Source organism: Empidonax traillii, unplaced genomic scaffold (assembly GCF_003031625.1).
Source record: "Empidonax traillii isolate 1590-97213 ecotype Southwest subspecies unplaced genomic scaffold, ASM303162v1 scaffold84:size2688230, whole genome shotgun sequence".
Taxonomy (NCBI): domain Eukaryota; kingdom Metazoa; phylum Chordata; class Aves; order Passeriformes; family Tyrannidae; genus Empidonax; species Empidonax traillii.
In genome coordinates, this window is record NW_020955277.1 from 2,047,632 (window position 1) to 2,066,638 (window position 19,007).

Consider the following 19,007-nt stretch of genomic DNA (forward strand, 5'->3'; position numbering starts at 1 on the left):
GGGAAGCCTCTGGGGATGAATCAATGAAATGACTTTTTGCTGAGGGTATCGAGGGTGCACAAAGAGGACACAGGTTCCATGCACAAACAGGAAAGCTGTGGAAAAGAAAAATACAAGAAGTAATAAAGACCTTGGCAACAGAACTTCTGCAACTTACTGCAATGAAAACAAACTAAATCAATATGGACCACACCCCCCCCTGCAATAACTGTCTTTGATTCCTAGCTTTTCTCCTCTCTGCTTTTCCAGCAGCTCGTCTACAGATTTTGAACTTACTACGTCATTGGACATCTTGGCAGCAGACAGCCATGGGAATCTTTATTAGTGTGACAACACTGGACATGTGAGATGGACCTGGAGCTTACCTAGAAGGGGGAAGGAGGAGATGGAAGCAGAAAATGAGCATGATTTTTGAACACTTACATCCTTAAACAGGAAATACTGTTCATTAAGTTTACTTTCAGTGTATTACTTCTCTCTATAATTCTTCCACCGTATTTTGTGGTACTACGCTGCTTATCTGTAAGTTCACCACAAATGGTTTTGATTTTGAGAGATCAATTTTGGAAAGAAGAAATATTAAAAAATAAAACATAAGAACTATACGATAACCCCCACCTTGTGTTTGTATTCAGCTGCTAGGTATGAAGCAGGGATATCACTGTTTCTTCAGTCATTATGAGACATGCTGTTCAAAGAACAATGTGCCATTCCAAGGACACACAAAGCTCTTGTAGGTGTCCATTTTGGCCCATCTTGGATCCTATAACAGTTTAATTCTACTGTGAAGGAGGTATTATTCTTGAATCAGAATAGATTTACTTTCTTACTAATCCTTCTAGTTAACTGATTTTTAGTAAAGAGCTTTGAACCTGGAAAAGGCACCCATTTCTCAGGACAAGGCACAGCTTGGAGACAGGCAGCAGGAGAGGGGGAGGGCGGGGGTTCTGGAGCTGCCTCTCCCATCCCCTGGAGCAGGTACTGCTCAGCAATGCAGGCACACCAACCTTGCTGGCTCCCTCCCAGGCCCTCTGCCCCGGCTCTCCAACAGCAGCGTGTGCAGCCAGTGCCCACGTGTACATTGCAGCTGTCCAAGCTCCCCGAGCCAGCAAGAGCTAAAAGGTCAGTGAAAGGATCTGAAGTCAAGGAAGAAGGAAGGAGGTGGGGGTTGAGTCTGGGGAGACAAAGATGCCTCTGCACGTCAAAGGCAGCAGCAGAGACATCCGGCCTGAGCAAGATGGAAAACGCGAAACACTTGAGAACGGCGACACAGGGAACAACAGGCCAGGGACAGTGAGAAGGCAGAAAGACAAAATAAGAGGCAGTTGCAAAGTGAAGTTCACAATAAAACTATGAACCTTATATTGAAGTGTTCAGCTTTTATAGAAAAACATAAACTTGGTACGGAGTACATGGCAGCATATTTTTGCATTGATCACATGTTAAGTAAAAACAAAGATTGAATAGTTTGCCCTGCTAACTGTTGCTGAAAATGCATCTGAGGCTCAGGTGAGCAAAGAGATTAAGATCCCTTAACTACAAGGATGCCCACTGCTGTTTCAGCTGAGGATGTCAGCTGTTTGGGATGTTAACAGAATGAGATGATGTTACTTATTTAAAATACAGTATTTGACATCCTCCACCCAAGGTTAAAAAAACACCAAAATCTGTGAATCAGGGTTCACTGTCTGTAGGCAAAGCTGTATAATCACTAGCAAGGAAAATGGAAAACCTAAGTGAGGCATTTGTTCTTTCCTTTGGGACCTTCACCCTACACCTGTCAGAAATACGTCCTTTCAAGTGCTGGTCTGTAAAGTTCAATAAATTCACAGGCAAATCTTTTCCTGTAAAAGTAAATGGAGCCAGAGCAAGATATACCCAAGTTTGACTCCAAGTGTTGGCCATGATGCCTTTTGCTCAGGGGCTACACAAAGCACTGTCTTTCCTCCCAAGCAGGGATTCAAGGTCCAGGCAATAGACAATTGGAAGGCAGGATATGCCAGCTCGGGATGTCAGGTGCAGCCTGGCACAGAGACGCCAAACCTATTTAAAATCTTTATCTCTAGATTCCTTTGTTCACAAGCTGCCAGGTAAAACAAAGTTACTCTTCCAGAGAGTCACAGAAACTCTTCCCTGGTTCTCCTTAGTGAAATGTCATCCAATAAAGATTCAGGAGGGACTAACACCTTACATTAGCAGCATACCTTGTCAGGAGGGGTAGGGGGGAGTCTGATTCCTTGAAAGGACCCCTCTGATAGTCTGGCTACTTTCTCCATTATTTTTTGCTTCTTTTGGGATCACCTGGATGTCCCAGAAGGCATACCACACGTACTGCTGGATGAAACTGGTTCTCCAAAAGAAGTTGGCAGAATTCCTCTGACCCTTACTCTGGCATGAACTCTGGGTGAACAGATACACCCACCAGCAGGCTGGTTCTTCCAATGCCACGTTTCCAAGCTACAGGGATCGAACCCAGGCTGCAGCTACAGGGTCGCTGCTGAGTGAGCACTGACCACTGCAACACCTGTGGGAGGGGTAAAAAGGACAACAAAAGCCCCTCACATGCGCGTGCCTTCGCTGAGGCGTGACAGGTGGGAATTCTTTATTAGGCGTATCTGTGCTGAGGAGCCCGGGAAATCGCCCCTGCCTTCCCGCTACCGGCCCAGGGAGCCGGAAGAGGCTCCGCACCTGGTGCTCCTTCAGGGCTACCGCTCCTTCAGGAACGCTTCAGGCCAGATCCCGACGCCGAGGGTGAATCCCCGCATCCCGGGAGGCGCCGCGCGCGTGCCCCGTTGCTAGGCAACCGCACTCCGCGGGCTGAGCCGCCCCGGGCGCCCAGGGATGGACACAGCGCCGCCTGACTCCTGCCAGCCCCTTCCTTAGAGACCGGCAGCCCGCGCCGCCTTCTCCCCGCGCCCCAAAAGCGGCGATTTGGCCGGCGAAGTCTCCCCGCTCTTCGACCTCCGTGGGCGACGGCAACTTGTGGGACCCACGGGCAGCCCCCGGTTAGCGCCGCCGCGCCGCTCCCAGTGCTGGGCTGGGCAGGGCAGGGCAGGACAGGGCAGGGCAGGGCAGGGCAGGTGTGCGGGGACAGCGGCGCAGTGTCCACACACCCTGAGGAGTCCCCGCGGCCGGCGGGCGCTCCCGAGCCCGGGATGTCCCCGCCCCGCGGTGTCCCCGCCCCGGAAGGCGGCGGCGGCTCCAATGGGCGCGGCTGTTGCTGGGCCCTGAGGGTGACATTGGGCACGGACATGGTGGTGGCGGCGCTGGGCCGGGCGGCGGCGGCGCGGCTGCTGCGGGCCGGGACGGCCGCGCCGGGGCGGCGGCGGTGAGCGGGGCGGGCTGGGGCAACGGGGGAGCGGGGAGGGTTTGGGGTGGTGCCGGGGGAGCCCGGAGTGAGGCGGGTCCGTGCGTGTGCTGCAGCGCGGGCGGCGGCGGGGTGCACATCGCACCGCGGTACCGGCAGTTCCCGGAGCTGACGCGGGCGCAGGTGATCCGGAGCGAGATCCTCAGCGGCTTCATGTGGTTCTGGATCCTCTGGCACTTCTGGCACAACTCGGACATGGTGCTGGTGAGGCCAGCGTGGCGGCGGCGGCGGGGGGGCGGAGGGCCGGGGTCGGGCCCCGGCCGCGCTCTGATCGCGTCTCTCTCCCAGGGACACTTCCCGTATCCCGACGCTTCGGCCTGGACGGACGAGGAGCTCGGGATTCCTCCGGACGACGAGGAATAGGCGCGTCCAGCGGCGGGGGCCGGCAGCACACGGGTACGGCTCCCGCCGCCCCTCCTCGCACGGCCCCGGGCTGGGCTTTGCCTTGGGAGCTGCGGGGCAGCCCCGGGATCGTGCCCGGCTCTGCCTCCTGCTGGCACCGCCGGAGGTGCCCTGCTCTCAGCGAGTATTCGTGCACTGGTGTACGAATAGTGCTGAAAGCGTTTGCCCAAGGAAAACGTGCCCAGTCTCCGTGGTACAAAGCGCAGGTGTCTGCACTGTTCATCGCTGCCTTGTCTCAGGTGCCCGAGTGCTTGAGACCAGCTAGTCCTGTTTTGGCAACATAAGCCTTCACTGTTTCAACTTGGGTTTTTTTAGGAGTTGTAGCTTAGCTGATACCAGTTAAAAATTATTTTCTTTAAGCTGTTCTTTAGACCTAGCATTACCTAACCTCGAGGACATGCGCTCTCTGTTCATAGGGAGATCTGTCCAGATGTCCCCTTAAAGGTTTGAGGCTTTTGCTTTGAGGCTTTTGCTTGTTTCCAGTTCTTTAATTACCCTGTCTTCTAAGCTGTTGTGTCACGCATTACAGCTCTAAAACCAACAGCTTCAACTACTGCTGAAGGCAGCATGGGCACTAGTGAGGGGGTCTTTCTTCTACTCTTCGTGGTGGGAAAAGGATGGGTGAAAAGCTTCTCAGGATTCTCTTCTGTTACTTTCAGGTCCCTGGAACTAATGAGGCTCTTGGAACCAAAGTTTTGGCTCCTGGGTCCTTATTTCAATAAAACTGTAAACAAAAGTCTAAGCTAAACTGTATTTATTTTTTTTTTTAAGTAGCATTTCTGGAGAATGACCACTGCAGCTTTAGACATGGGGTACTTGGGTCCATGTGAGCTTCCGTAATGCCTGCTTGATAGAGAATGTGTTGGCCCCAAGAAATAAGGTCTGTGAGTGCATAGCAGGTAACAGTCTTAACATTAAAGCTCTGCCAAATAACCAATAAAAGGGTGGAGGGATGTTGCTGCAGAAGCGGGGGAATTTACCCAGAAGAGAACTCAGACCAGCTGGTGCCAGGCTTTCCCCAGGGGGAGGGGGAATTGCCCTGAGTACATAAAAGTCCAGAATAATCCTTGTGAAGCAAAACCCTGTGCAAAAGTAAAAATTACTTAGGGCTCAGCACAGCAGCCAAGGAGGCAGTGGTCCAGCTTAAGGAAGCTGAAGGGAGGTGGGTTACTCTACAGGCATTCCTTAATTTTTACTTTTTTTTCCTTCTCTTTCCTTTCCAGAGTTACATCCTAGAGTAACTTTTTCACTCCCCTTAACTACCTTAGTTGCACTTCTCCAACTTCATGGAGAGGAGGGGTCGAACATGACACAATAAACAATCTCCTTCAGACTTTTCCATGCAGTCAATCTTTATTATAGCAGTATTCTCATATTCACATCAAGTACATAGAACTTTTTGCCTTTCATATAATACAGAGTTCTTTAAATAACTTTACACAGAAATAGTTTTCTTCAATCTGAATTCAGCTATCAAATTTTAATATGTTTTAAGTCTCCATGCTCTCTAACCAAACTGGACAATATTTCCCATTGTACAAATTTACATGAGAAAAACTCCAAAGTACAAATGAAGCGTCAACAAAAGTAAAGGGGGAAGGAACAAACAAGAAAAAGAAGTTGTATTGGCAATTACAGGGGAAACTTGAAAAGGAACAAAGGGGAGTTGTCATGACCTACGTAACAGGAAACCGAAAATAAACGTTTTGTTACGAATTAAAAAATAAATACAAGTTTCAAAACAATTACTCAATTGTAGATTTTTAAAAAGCAGCTATGGAAATCTACTAACACAATTGGGTTTTTTTTTTTAAGTAACCAGACTGGACCTTCTACTTTGCAGTCATAAGCCCCTTGCAAACCTCTGGTGGTCAAAAAAAAAATACAGCTGAAAGGAATGTGTTAGCACAGAGTTTTAAGTGGTGGGTCAAACATTTCATTGCACTAAGGAACAAACAAACAGGAGAAATTAAATCTGTATATAAATTTCCCTTTCCTCTCCTTACTACATACTTTGCCTCTCATAAACAAGCCTCTGTATTATGAGGTAATGCCATTGTCTTGACTATATATAAAAATAATAAAGTTTAAAGGATATAGATCTGGATATCTATAAACTTTAAACAAGCCAGTCCTCTCTCACTCCCCCATAGGGTCCAACTACTGAGTGCTACACCTTCTGTCCTTGCTCAGTGCATCGTGCCTCTCCTGGGCACCCCCAAGAGACCCGTGCCCCTTTCCTAATCTAGGAAAAGCAGCCTGTGCTCAGGTGAGACAGAGAGACAGTGCAAGTAATGCACCACAGATCACACACCCCCACACCTGCTCCTGCAGAACAAGGCAGAGTCACAGAAGGCAACAGTGGCCAGCCTGCATGTGTGTTTGGACAGGGGAAAAGGGATCCAATTAGGCGTGATGGCTGATGACTTTTGCAATTGCTTAAGAATAATGTCACCTGCCCAGCCCTGGGAGACTGTCACTAACACCCAGAATGAGGCAGGGAGGGGAGTTACAACTGGAGGACAGAGGGCCAGGAGGAACATTGTACTGGGAGTCAGGATGACCACGGCAAAGGCGGGCTGGCTCCTGCATCCCAGATTGTGGCAGACCCTGCTCTTAGAAGCAGGGTCAGCACTGGATCCCAAAGGGTTTTCAAGGGTGGCAAGAAATACGAGGCAGGGCTTTCCCCAATCCCAACAAATGAGATCAGAAGAACAGCAATGTTAATTTGGGTTGCCAACACATGCAAGTTGGCCACTGTCAGGTTTCTGTCAATTGAGAAGTGTGGAGAAGAGGGTAGGAAGGGGAGGCAGATAGGACACAAGGCTCATGAAGGAATGATGTGCTTTTTTTTTGGTTGATTTTTTTGTTTGTTTTTTTTCCCCTAAAGGTTCACAGCTTTGAATAAAAAAGCACAATTATTGCACTTACACATTTTAGACAGAGTTAATTTAAATTATGCCCTCGCTACCCCCCACCATCCCAAAACAACCCAACACCCAAGTTTGGTCCATTTTTCCCCCCTAGACCCAACATCCACGCCCAGATGATGGGCTTCATTTCTTCTCCTAATTTTCCACGGAACTCCCAAACACTCAGATGGATTTTCTTTTCAACTAGAGTGAATACACAAATGCAACACAGAATGACATTTATCAAAACAAAACCTGACCATTTCCCAAATCCAAACAAAAAGAAAAAAAGAAAAAAAAAAAAAGAAAACATAATTATTTTTTGTGGTTTACTTGCTCAAAATTAAATGTCACACAAGGCTTATTCAAAGTACAGCTGCTGCAAACATGACAAACCAGACAAAATGATGGCCTGGCCACTGCTGGCTCTTAAGGAGACTGGATGAACTAAACACACTGCTGCTGGATGCTATGAAGCAAACACCTAGGTAGTTTAGAAGTTTCTGAACCCTCCCATCAACTCCCTTCTCTTAGGGAAAGAGTTTCTTTGAGATTTTCTTAAACAAATAAACCAAACCAAGAAAATAACCACCGTCTCACATGTACTTTTAGTACAGAATCTGGGGTAGGTAGAAGTACTCCAGATAGTTCCTGGAACATGATTAAAATATTTTTACACTTTGCTTTCTAAAAGGAACAAACCCAAATTAAAATTGGTCTGCTATTTCAGATGAACTGTGCATTTAGACATAACTTTATAATTTACAATTATGCCCAAAGTCTCGCCCCAAAGAAAATGAGAAGATCTGAAAAAGCACTAATACCCAAACCATTATTTTGTCCTTTATGGACAAGTAGGTTAAATATGACACTGGTATGTAAGTACTGCCAGAAGCCGATGTAACCAGTTCGAAATTTGAACTAATCAAATTCACACATATTGGCTGTCCCTCAGCTGACACAACACCTACCATGTCCCACAGTTAATGTGCAATAACAGGATGTGATCACTGAGAAGCAACTGCAAGAAGCACAAGGAAGAACTGAGGACACCTGCTAATATTCCAGAAAACCAAACTTACTTTTGTGCTTTCTGGAACAGGAAACTGATCATATGATATATGTGGACTTCCATTACATGAGTACTAGCCATCAATTTCTCCTCATCTAGCTCTTATTTTTAATCTACCATCTCATGCCAAGATGCTATGACACCGTAACTTTGGGTCTCTTTGGAGCTTTCTATTACTTTTCTTTAACAAAGTCTCTGTGTCTTTGGAGGGGGAGGAGGGCACACTTGTTTTTAAATTGAATGAACTTCATTTAACTGTTGATAGAGCAGATTTCAAGCAGCAGGTTTACTGTAACTGAATTAGGTATCCTTGAATTCCTACCTCTGAAATGCTAATAGGTATCCTAGGGAATGCTCTGCCCTCCTTGCTCCTTTACAGAAGTTTAGTGACTCGAAACTACCTACCTATAGTGATAGCTATATACAAAACTACTGCAGCAGAAGTAAACCAAAGACACTGCTCTAGTTACAAAGCACCTGGTTTACATTCTGTTGTACTTTTTAAGGTTGCAAAGGCACATGATCATTTGGCAAACTCCAAAAACTGGTTTGGGGGTCCCTATGTAAACCCTTTAACAGATGGTCTTGGTAGCTCTCTTTTCTAAAGGAAAGAGATATGCTAGTTTTCATCTGAATTCCCTCTCAGGGTACTCTATATTCTGCAGCTTGTAAAGTTTCCTCCTTCCACAGGTTCATAGTTATTTACTGCTGTCACAGTGCTGACTTAGTAGCTTCTGTATTAGCATCCTTGAAACTTCAGTGCAAAGAGTTTTAACAACTTTGCTCTGCTCTGCTGATAGTTTTATTTACTAAGCAAGAATCACAGAATATGCTGAGTTGGAATTCAGGATCATTGAATCCAACTCCTGGCCTTGTGTGGGACACTCCCAAGAGTCCCACCATGTGCCTGAGAGCATTGTCCAAATGCTTCATGAACTCTGTCAGGCTCGGTGCCGGGACCACTTTCCTGGGAAGCCTGTTCCAGTGCCCAACCACCCTCTGGGTAAAGAACCTTTTCCTCATATCCAACCTCAATCTCCCCTGACTCAGCTTCATGCTGTTTCCTTGAGTCCTGTCGGTGGTCATGAGAGCCAAGAGATCAGTGCCTGCCCCTCCTCTTCCCCAGTGAGGACACTGAAGACTGCAATGAGTCTTCTCCAGCCTGAACAAACCCAATGACCTCAGCCACTCTTCATATGGCTTCCCCTCAAGGCCCTTCACCATTTTCATGCCCTCTTTTGGATGCTGCCTTACAGCTTAATGTCTTTTTTACACTGAGGTGCCCCAAAATGCTTCACAGTACTCAAGGTGAGGCCACACCAGAGCAGGGTAGGACAATCCCCTCCCTCGAGGGTTGATCTGGTGATGCTTTGCCTGATGCCACCTAGGACAGGTTGGCCCTCCTGGCTGTCAGGGCACTGCTGACTCACATTCAACTTGCCATTGACCAGGACTCCCAGGTCCCTTTCTGCAGTGCTGCTCTCCAGCCTCTCATTCCCCAGTCTGTGTGTACATCCAGGGTTGCCTCATTCCAGGTGCAGAATGTGGCACTTGCCCTTGTTAAACTTCACACAGTTGGTATGGAGTAATGAAGCAGTGAAGAAAGGTATTTAAAATGCATATCAAAACAAATACTAAGTACAAACACACAGTAACAAGGCTGCAGCAAACAGGAAGTTCGTTTCATAAACTTCTGTGTAAAATGCATAACAGAAAAGAACACCCAGCACCTTCAGAGTGATGCCCTAAGAGTCAAATCACACAACTGCTTTTTAACTTGACTGTACCTAGAAAGCTTTCCTGTCACACTGTGCTATCGGTGATACATTTTTTCAATAGAGAAAAGACACATTGTATACAGTACTATGAAGGGTTTGTGCTACACATGCTGTACTCATAGACAAGAAGGCAATGAAACCTAGAGGCTGCAAAAGTGTGAAATGTCTACGTGCTTCTTCCCTACATGTAGCCCCTCCAGCTATCAAAGCTTCAATCTGAACTTGTTTGTGAGTTGTCTGAGATTCTGGCTTCCTTAAACCTTCTGTAAAATGCTGGATGCATTTACATCACCAGGCAAACACAGAAGAAAACCTATTTATATGTGATCTTCAGTGTACTTCTTCCCCAGTTTGGGCATTGTGGAATGACATGGTATTTATCAATTTTACTCATTTTATGTCACAAAGGCCAAATTCTGCCTCTAATGAGCACATACTAATCCAAGTGATGCTGAGAGGCCATGGTAAGATGGCAGTACTTGGCCTCAAGCATTCTGCATCATCATTAGCTGCTAGAACATTCAAGTACAAGAACAGATAATTTTAGGTAAACACAAAATGCAGAAGTAGATTCATTTAATGACCTGCGTGAGTTTAGCAACACAGAAATGACTGGGCTAATTTATCTGGGGCCATGTATGACTTAATTCATGCAGAAATTACTTTCAAAGTACCCCACCCCCTATACTCCTACCATCAGGTTTAAGCTCCACTACAATGTTCCATTTCCAGCAAACACGACACAGGAAACAATCACGTACTGACAGGGAAGATGTAGCAGATAACAGGCCTCATCTAACTGTATGGAAAAGGAAAGGCAGAGGGGAAGGTCTACATGTGGTTGATAAAGACATGAATAGCTGGGACTGGATACTGGTACTTTTGCCAATAATTATTAAATACTGGATACCGTAGAGCTGTGTGACTGACGTTTGTCCCAACATGTGCACACAAAATATGTACTAACATTTCCATACGATGGAATGTGCTTGTGGCTGGGACAACACGATAAGCTTAAGGAATTTGGGGTAATGGGCATGAATGTATTGGTCATTTCGGTTTACTTCCTTCATCCCACGGCACTCATTTCTCGTCTACTCATTTCCCCATTGACTAAACACCTACAGGGCACCTTTAAGACTGGTTATGATGGCATGCAAGACATCCAGAAAAACACCTGAAGGAAAAGATAAAACTAAAAATAATCCCAATTATTTACAAACCATATTTCTTCCAAAGTTTTGCATGAACATTATGTGGGACCTTTTACAGACAAACATATATCACTACACTTATCTGAAGGGAAACAAACAAACGTGAAAACCAGTAGAAATGCATCCTGAAAGGACTTATCTAAACAGCAGCCAAACAACTTGCACATTCCTCAGGGAAAAAAAAAATCAAACCAAAACCAGAAACAAAAAAACCCCAAAACTACAAACAAACCCCCATAAAAAACCCAAAACCAACCCAGAGATCATGTGTTACTTATAAAGTGCTTTGCATGGACAAGGATAGCAATTTTCCTTGTGCTTTTCCTATGGGCTCAAGAAGCATATTGTAGACTAATGGGTAATGAATCTCCACCAAAGTAAGTTCATTTTAAGCAAAGATAGAACAAAGTTCCTAACAGACAATCTTCTGCCAGCATGACTTTGTGGAAGGAAACTAGGGCTTTTAACAAGCTCTATGAAACAAATGACTGTTGAACCACCTGTCCATAATTGCTCCGTTAACAGTTTCTTCCAAGAGAACAATAATTTCCAGTATGCCTGACATGTACAAATGAGGCCAGAGCCCACAGAAGGGCTGGAGCCAAGCACAGGGTGAAAGGAGAAGCAGTGACTACTTCACCCTCTGGGAGCCTGTATCTGGTGAATGCTCTCACCTGCCTGCTGACACCAGCTGGCCCCAGGCTCCCTCCACCTCTTCTGTACTGGCCTCAGATGATCACCAGGGAGAACTCTGACTTCACCAGTCTTCACCACCACTTGCACATTGGCTTCTCCACACTGGAAAGTGGCTATTGCTACTTTTTAAATTCCTGCCAATCTTAATAAGGAAAAAGCCTTACAGCATCTGAAGATCCACGGCAGACAAGAAAAAATTTGTGCTTTTTTTTGTTTGTTTTTAAAATGCGTCCTGTACACAAAATCAATTCTATTCATGTACCAACATGAATCACTTCATTCTTGTAGTGACTATTAAGTCATTCACTATTGCTGTCTTGCTAATGTTTGTGGAAATAATATGAATACACAGTATTTCAGTTATAATTCCCACTTCAGATTAGTCCGGTCCCTACAACCCCAGTAAATATTTACTGACAAACATAACAGACTACCAGCAACACCGCAGAATTCTAGGGTATTAAAAGCGCCTTCCACTACCGATGTGCATTTCCCCCTTCACCTGGGAGCAACCTTCTGCAGACAGAAACAGTCCAACTCTCCGCAGGGAGGGAAGGACAGTGTCCTCACCCAGTACATCCATCTTTAGCATGGACACCACATTCACACACATTTAACTCCTTCATTTATTCGTCATGATTTTGTTTCACATCCCCCACCACCTCTAAGCAGGAACGTCCCTGCCGGAGGCTGGGGGTCAGTTCTCCTGCCTCACCTGCAGTGGTACAGGGCCAATACGAATCAAATTCTGAAAACTTCTGTCTGAGCTTGAGTTTCTTTCCAACGTGGTCTGCCTTGCCTCTGTACAAATAATTTACAGGTAATACCACATACCAGAGAACTCTGCAAACAGCTCACATCACAAGATATTCTACTAGAGGTAAACAATGTGCAGAACTTTATGAGTTGTTTTTTCCCTGACTGGGTAGTCAAAAAGCTACCAACCACTTGAAAACCAGGATTGGAGGACAGGAAAACAAAGCAGTCTGATGGAGATACCGCCACCTTCATCCTAGTTTGCAAAGTGTACAAAAGGGAAAGGCAAATGGAAGGGAAGAGATGAGAGGGAGGAAAGCAATGAGAGGAGAAGTAGTCAGCGTGGATCCAGCAAGTACCGTTTTGTTTTGATCTAACAACTTGCCATTAGGACAAGATGCTCCACATTTACACACACACTTATCGGAGGACATTTAGTTAACAGGATAAAAATCCTTTAAAAAAAGCTCTTGAAAGTACCAAAACATAATTTTTGGAATGTCTAATTCTAGGGGTGTTTGTATTTGTATTCAATTCAACCTGAGAACTTTTTTCCCCATTTACGAAAACATTACATATTGGTAAGGTACCTGGCATTAACCTGCACCCTCATTTAAAATAAAACTTTTAAAGTAGGTACATACACCATTCACAGTCTGTATCGGGAACTCTACAGACTTCAGATGCTGCAGTAACATCTTTGATAAATACATTGTATCATATGATACAAAGAAAAAATAAAAGAGAGGACAATCTCGCTACATTTTTTTTTAAAAACTTCAGTTTGTTGCTGGACCAACAAAAGAAGGATCTACCTAATCCTTCTAAAAGATGTTGTATATGCACACACCAAGAAAACATGGGAAAAGGAAAAAGGTTAAGGATGGTGGTGGTTGTTCTTTTTAGGAAGTGGTAAAGTAAATCTGAGAAAAGGTGCAGCAGCATCCCCTTTTCCTTCAGCTGAACCTCTTTGCCTTCAGAATAACATCTTCTCCAGCTCCCACTGCCCCACACTTTAATTTTAAAGGAATAAAACCCAATAACAGAGACAGATTGAGGTGTCTGACACTGTAATACAGTGAAAAGGGGATACTGCATTGTCCATAAATCAGTAAGTACACCAGGAAAAAAAAGGATCAGAATGGAGAATGGTTCTTTTAAATTAGCACTCAACAGATTTTCAGCCTCTGATGGTTACACTGTTAGAGGGAGAAAGCCGACCGGCAGACCATCCAAAGCAAGTCTCCTAAGTTGCAGCAGCAGTTCCATCCCCTCATGCCCGAGCACCACAGTCAAACCACGAGCGCCCTCTCCTCTCTCCTGGGAATGATGCCAACGGCACAGGCAGCCACTGCGGGTCTCCGAATGCACGTGGTGGTTTGTGTTGAAGGAGAAACACTGGCAGCAGAGGACTCTGGTTCCCAAAAAGGTACTTTTTCCCATTGTGTTGGACTGGCAGTTCCATTCTGCTCCACTTTTAAAAGCTTATGGATATCTTTTCTAAATTATTTTGGGCTTTGCGGAGCAGAATGGAGTTTTGATGTTAAGAAACTGTAGGAACACAAGACTTAAATAACAGAGTGGGTGCTGCCATGGTGCTGTGGCTACTTGAACGCTGCAAATTCTCCTGTAGAGGGAGGACAAGAGCTTGGTTTAAAAAGGTGATTTCAGTTACTAGGCAGTCAAGAGATTTTCTCTAGACTAGCTGAACATCAGGTTGAATATAAAAGATGTTAAAAAATGCAAACTGTTAAAATTAAAGCACAAGAGAATACATAGTGAGAGAACATTGAATACAGACCCAGCATATTTAACCAACATAGAATTTCTTGAAAGCAAGCTGTACCCATTCTTCCCAAGAACTGAGAGTTCAAGCAAAGTCTAAATCATCATGCATTTGAAAACAAAATGTGTCAGCTTGATTTTACTTTAAACTCCTTATTGCACATATATCTTCCTGAGAAGTAACAATTTCAATAAATGCATCTGACTGCAAACTAGTTTCTATTCTGGTGTAAAACTGGTTTAATAACAAAGAACTATTTGACACACCCATTAACCTATTTAAAGACTATATACAGTAAAGTACCTGAATATAAAACCAGTATTGAAAAATGCTATGATCTGGTTTAGAGACCAACATAGCAACCTACTGAGAGAAAAATAAGAATGGGGAGAATGGGGAGATTATCTACTCAATCCCAGACCAGCAATTAGGCCTCACTAACAGGGAGCGCAACAAATAAAGCAACTATGTGCTTCCTTCAGAATTACTGAATAAAAAATAATTACATGCAGTGCTTTCACATGTGATGACCTCCTGAAATTCTACATAATTTGTTCAGTGTCACCATACTGTGAGATAGACTGGTAGTCCCATTTCTGAAAGGAACTACGGCACAGAGTAAAATCCCTGCCCAAAGTCTTTAAGGAGTTTCCCAGAAGATTGAATAGAAGCTGTATCTAACACTAGTCCTCTCAATCTTATAATTTAGCAAAAAGAATTTCCTGCCACTCACAAAGAAATTGTATTCTATAGGATTTTTAGTGAGGGGCGTCCAACTATGCATAATCAAAAGGACTCAGGAGGAAGAGAAAAAGGAGCAGACATGTAACTTCCCTGTGTTGGGTTCTTTATGAATTTTAGGTTAGTTTATGCCACTTTCTTGACAGCACTTCTCAGAGCTTTTCTAACAATGGAGTGATATGCAAGCATAAGAGACCCTTTGTTCTGTTCAACAGAGGTGTGTTGAATGGCACTACATCCAAACAACTGCTCCCTATCTTGGTGTCCTCCTATCTTTTCGAGAGTGACTGTATTGTCGGCTTTGTTTTGTCTTAAGATTCTTATTCTGAATATGGGAAACAAAACACAAACATCCCCGCAAACAAAATTTTAGGCTTATCATGGAATGTCTTGCTCTATAAAGCAAGGAAGAGAACAACAAGAGTCATCAGCAGCCTGCATGAGGAGGGGGAAGAAAAGGCATCTAAAAGGCCTGGGAGGAGCAGCTGATCCAGTTCTACGGGAACTTGAAGAAAGCAGGGAGAGTTCTCTGCGTGTCCTAAGAAATGAGAAGGGAGTACACCCAAGGTCTAAAGTAAAGGGGCTGGCACAGGAGGCAGTGAAAGACTTGAACCTCTATGTGTCTTTACAGACTGTGGTGGAAGGTTTAAGTTACAACAACAAAGGAATAAAAGCTTCACGATGGATCTAATTGCCTATTTTACAAGTTCCACCAACAGATAAAACTCTTGCTCTAAGTGTTTTTCTTGCTGCTTTCTGCTACATTTCACTGATCTCCCAACTCTCTTCACAGTATCTTCTACAAACATCTCAAGTTTTGTATATTTTTTCTTTTAAGAGGACAAAAAAGTCATCAAGTATTGCCTGGGAGGCCCATTTTTAAGAATGACATTCATGCCTAGCTACACCTTCAAAACATGCTCTACTTAATTTATTTTTCATTCTGCCTTTCTAAATTGCTGCTTAAAGATCAATTTAGAAACAAGAGATGGCTCCCTCATTACTCATCTTGTCCTTCTGCCCATTTCCAGCTATAATTCAGATTTTAATAGTCATATAGGGATTTCAGAAGATAAAAGATGAACCTTTAATTGGAAAAGGGCAATGGAAAAATGGGATCAGAAGTCAAGAAGTATTTCAGACAGTATGGTACCTTTAAAAAGGTAGTTTTCAGACTTTCCTATCTTTTAAATAAAACCTTAGCAAACACATTTTCTTTGACAAGCTAATGCTAAATCTTGCCTTTCAAAATTCTGGTGTTAATCTGATCTCCAATCAATAGGAGGCCAAAAAAAGTAACATGTTCATCTAATAACAGGATTATGTTGATTGAACATGTATAAAATGCGGATGCCAGTAACAGCTTTCCCTAGATGAGGAATGTAAATGTCTATACCTATCCATGTAAAGGAATCCTTCATCTAGGTGTCAATAGGACTTTCTGAGGAGTAGCTGAAGTCCTCTACATCACCCTTTCTATTCTGAAGACGTAAAATATCTGTAGCTGGTTCTTTTAGCTTCCAGAAGAAACCCCACCTGAAGAAGGGGGAGAGAACCCAGGCAAACTCTTCCTGAGGCTAAGATGTAGACAGATAAATGAAGTAACATGAAATGTGAATTCATCGTTTCCTAGCAGGCCAAGAATGTTGCCTCTAATCAAGGGCATGTTTTGAGTGAACCTGCTGCCACTGATTCCTGGAGGGATTCAAGATGCAGCTACCATTCTCTGCTCTCACAAATTTCTAAGTTATCTGGATTCACGAGGTTACTAAGGTATATACACACAACACTATAACTGTCCTCCTTATGCTGGGGTAGATGCCATGTTTCTCAGGAGAATTGTAAGGAGAATAATGGTTCCCTTCCAAGCTTGTGCCTGGAAGTAGAGAGTAACTGACTTATCGAAGAGGAACACCAGATTCCAACACCTTGCCTGTGTTACATTCACAGACACAGAAAAAGTAGGACAGAGAGGTAGTTTTCTGTTGGATTTTTTGCTGATCTTTTGTACAGATACCATCCACGGAGTTAAATAAAAATCTGGAGCATCTTCTAGAAGGTACCAAGACAGATTTTTTTTCTATACTGAGATGTATGAAAGTAAAGAGAAAAGGAATCTCACCTACTATAAACTACTCCTGCAGAAAAACCTGAGCTCTTACAGACCTGTTTTCTGGACCAATAGCTGAGTCTCACCTTTGAGAACTCTGACCCAAATCCATAGGTGTAGTTAGTTATCTTCATCTTACAGATGTTCCCAAATCTCACTGAAGCAACAATTACAAATTACAGAAGTTAAAACTCTAAATGCCTTTATGTCAGATAAAGTTAATATGCCATAAAACCCAGCCTCCTTTTAGGCTTCATAAAAAATGAAAAGCTAAAATCACATTATGGCCATGGAGTTCAAATGGTTCTCACTGTGTAAGAACAGGTGACACAGGAAGAATGCTCTCGTCACACAGAAGGAAATATGGTCAAGTGTGTCTAAGGTTGGCAGCATTTTTCCCCCATAACTGTAGTTCCTAGAGCACAGACAAACAATCTTAACAACAAGGAGGATAACACTACTCCAAGGAGTAACTTCTTTGAACTGATCTGGCAGATCTGAAAAAGAGTAAGCCTGGGCAGGGCAGTGATGATGGTTCTGCACTCTCTGCAACTCCTTGTGTAGTTAAGACTTTTCTGTGTGGAATGGCACATTTCTAGACTCTGCAGGAGATACAGTAGCATCCTCTTGCTATGAGATGGGCATTGTAGCCTGTACTGAATACCCCAAACCTTAGGAAGCATTCCTCCTCACTGTCTAGAATAAATATATAAAATAAAGAATGAGAGAGGAAAACACTTAAGTCCTGTTTGAATTTAAAGATAAGCCTGCCAAAATGAGGTAAAGCCACCAGAAAGATGGGAAACAGATTTTCTAAAAAAGTAATAATTTTCATCCTATATAACTATTTCCATAGAGGGAGATTTCAACAGTTAAATTTTCTTGACTAAGAAAATGAGAAAAATTGTTCCAACAGCAGAAGCCAAAAAGCCTACTAGAATCCAGTCATAAAATGTAGAAACTGCCTACATCTCTTCCAGTTCTCTACATCTGCTTCCCATTTTAAAAGGCTCAGTTGTCAGACATCAGAAAGACAAACTTTTTGGAATTCCTGATCTATTTCAAAAACTTTTGGTAGCAACTTCTCCGTAAGTATGTAAATCAAATTATTCCAATGCAAGAATCTGTGAAAATTAACAGCTTAGCTCTTTAGACCAAGTAAAACCATGTAACTCATCCAAAAATACACAAGAACAGTGTCAATACATCTTGTTTTCATATCTGACATCAAAGACTGATCCAACCTGAACCACTGCTCTGATTCACCTGCTCCAGAGAAAAATAAAATCTCCAAAGTGAGCTGGCAGGATTTTAGTAAGGTGTCTAGCTTCCTCTGTTAGATACCTAGTCTAGCTGACTCACTTCTAGTCAAACTAGCAGCTTCTATATGGAAGTGAAAAAATCAATTTGTCATGTTCAGTGGTATTCTTAACAATATTAAAATAATTAAAACCTTTCATCTTAACAGAATTCATGGTATAACACTGATTTCCATGAAAACAACTGCTTTTTCAAACCTTCCTATTATGGGTGTTAAGCAGCATTTTCTTCAAAGTATTTGCTCATGCTTAACATTTAAAATGTTTGTTTCTGTTTTTTTTTTTTTTAAATTTTGAAATCCATGCTAATTGAAGCATACAGCCACCATTACTAGTAATAGTCTTGCACTTTGGCAAAAGCAGATTCAGAATTTCTTCTGTGTTGCATTGTAATAGAACATTTTGAGATGGTCTAAACTATAGCAGGTCAGAGTATTTAGGGGAAAAAAAAAGTAAAAAATAACTCTTGTCACTATTCTGCAGGAAGAGATGTTCTCTAAACAGGACTATTTTAAACTTCAACTTTCAAAATAAGAGCCACATCTAATTCAGGGTTTTCTTTGGATTCTGTGTTGTATCTGCTCACTTCTGCTGACCACAAGAAGTTTTGACTGTGTTCAGCCTTGAAGCTCAGTTTATTTTTCCAGTTGTTTCCCACATATGAACAGCATCATTAACCGAAGAATCTAAAACTTATTGCTCAAATATAATGACCTCAACTGAAGTAAAAAAAACTAAAACCAAAACAACACACCACCATAGCTCGTGTAATCAAAATCAAATACACTCCTGAGTAACTAATTCCAATCAATATACTAGGCAGAAACAACACCCCATGACCTCAAGAAGATTTT

At 43.3% G+C, this 19,007-nt stretch overlaps 3 protein-coding genes across 3 annotated transcripts in view; 1 reads left to right on the forward strand and 2 right to left on the reverse strand.

Annotated features, from left to right (window-relative positions):
- Positions 1-2,376, reverse strand: part of LOC114056184 — an 18,693-nt gene extending 16,317 nt beyond the window's left edge. The window contains exons 1-2 of the mRNA XM_027881186.1: positions 2,205-2,376; positions 277-365 (exon numbers count right to left, since the gene is read on the reverse strand). Of these exons, the coding sequence (XP_027736987.1) occupies positions 277-365; positions 2,205-2,276 (161 nt within the window). The 5' untranslated portion in view covers positions 2,277-2,376. The remainder of the gene's footprint in view (positions 1-276; positions 366-2,204) is intronic.
- A 774-nt stretch (positions 2,377-3,150) lies between these two features.
- NDUFB2 (NADH:ubiquinone oxidoreductase subunit B2) lies at positions 3,151-4,517 on the forward strand. The gene is made up of 4 exons (XM_027881187.1): positions 3,151-3,328; positions 3,424-3,571; positions 3,656-3,763; positions 4,429-4,517. Exons 1-3 carry the CDS (start codon positions 3,156-3,158, stop codon positions 3,728-3,730), a joined length of 396 nt encoding a protein of 131 aa, XP_027736988.1. The 5' UTR covers positions 3,151-3,155; the 3' UTR covers positions 3,731-3,763; positions 4,429-4,517.
- Positions 4,518-12,970: 8,453 nt separating this feature from the next.
- BRAF (B-Raf proto-oncogene, serine/threonine kinase) overlaps positions 12,971-19,007 on the reverse strand; it is a 76,855-nt gene continuing 70,818 nt past the window's right edge. Inside the window, exon 19 of the mRNA XM_027881184.1 lies at positions 12,971-13,824. Within this exon, the coding sequence (XP_027736985.1) occupies positions 13,802-13,824 (23 nt within the window). The 3' untranslated portion in view covers positions 12,971-13,801. The remainder of the gene's footprint in view (positions 13,825-19,007) is intronic.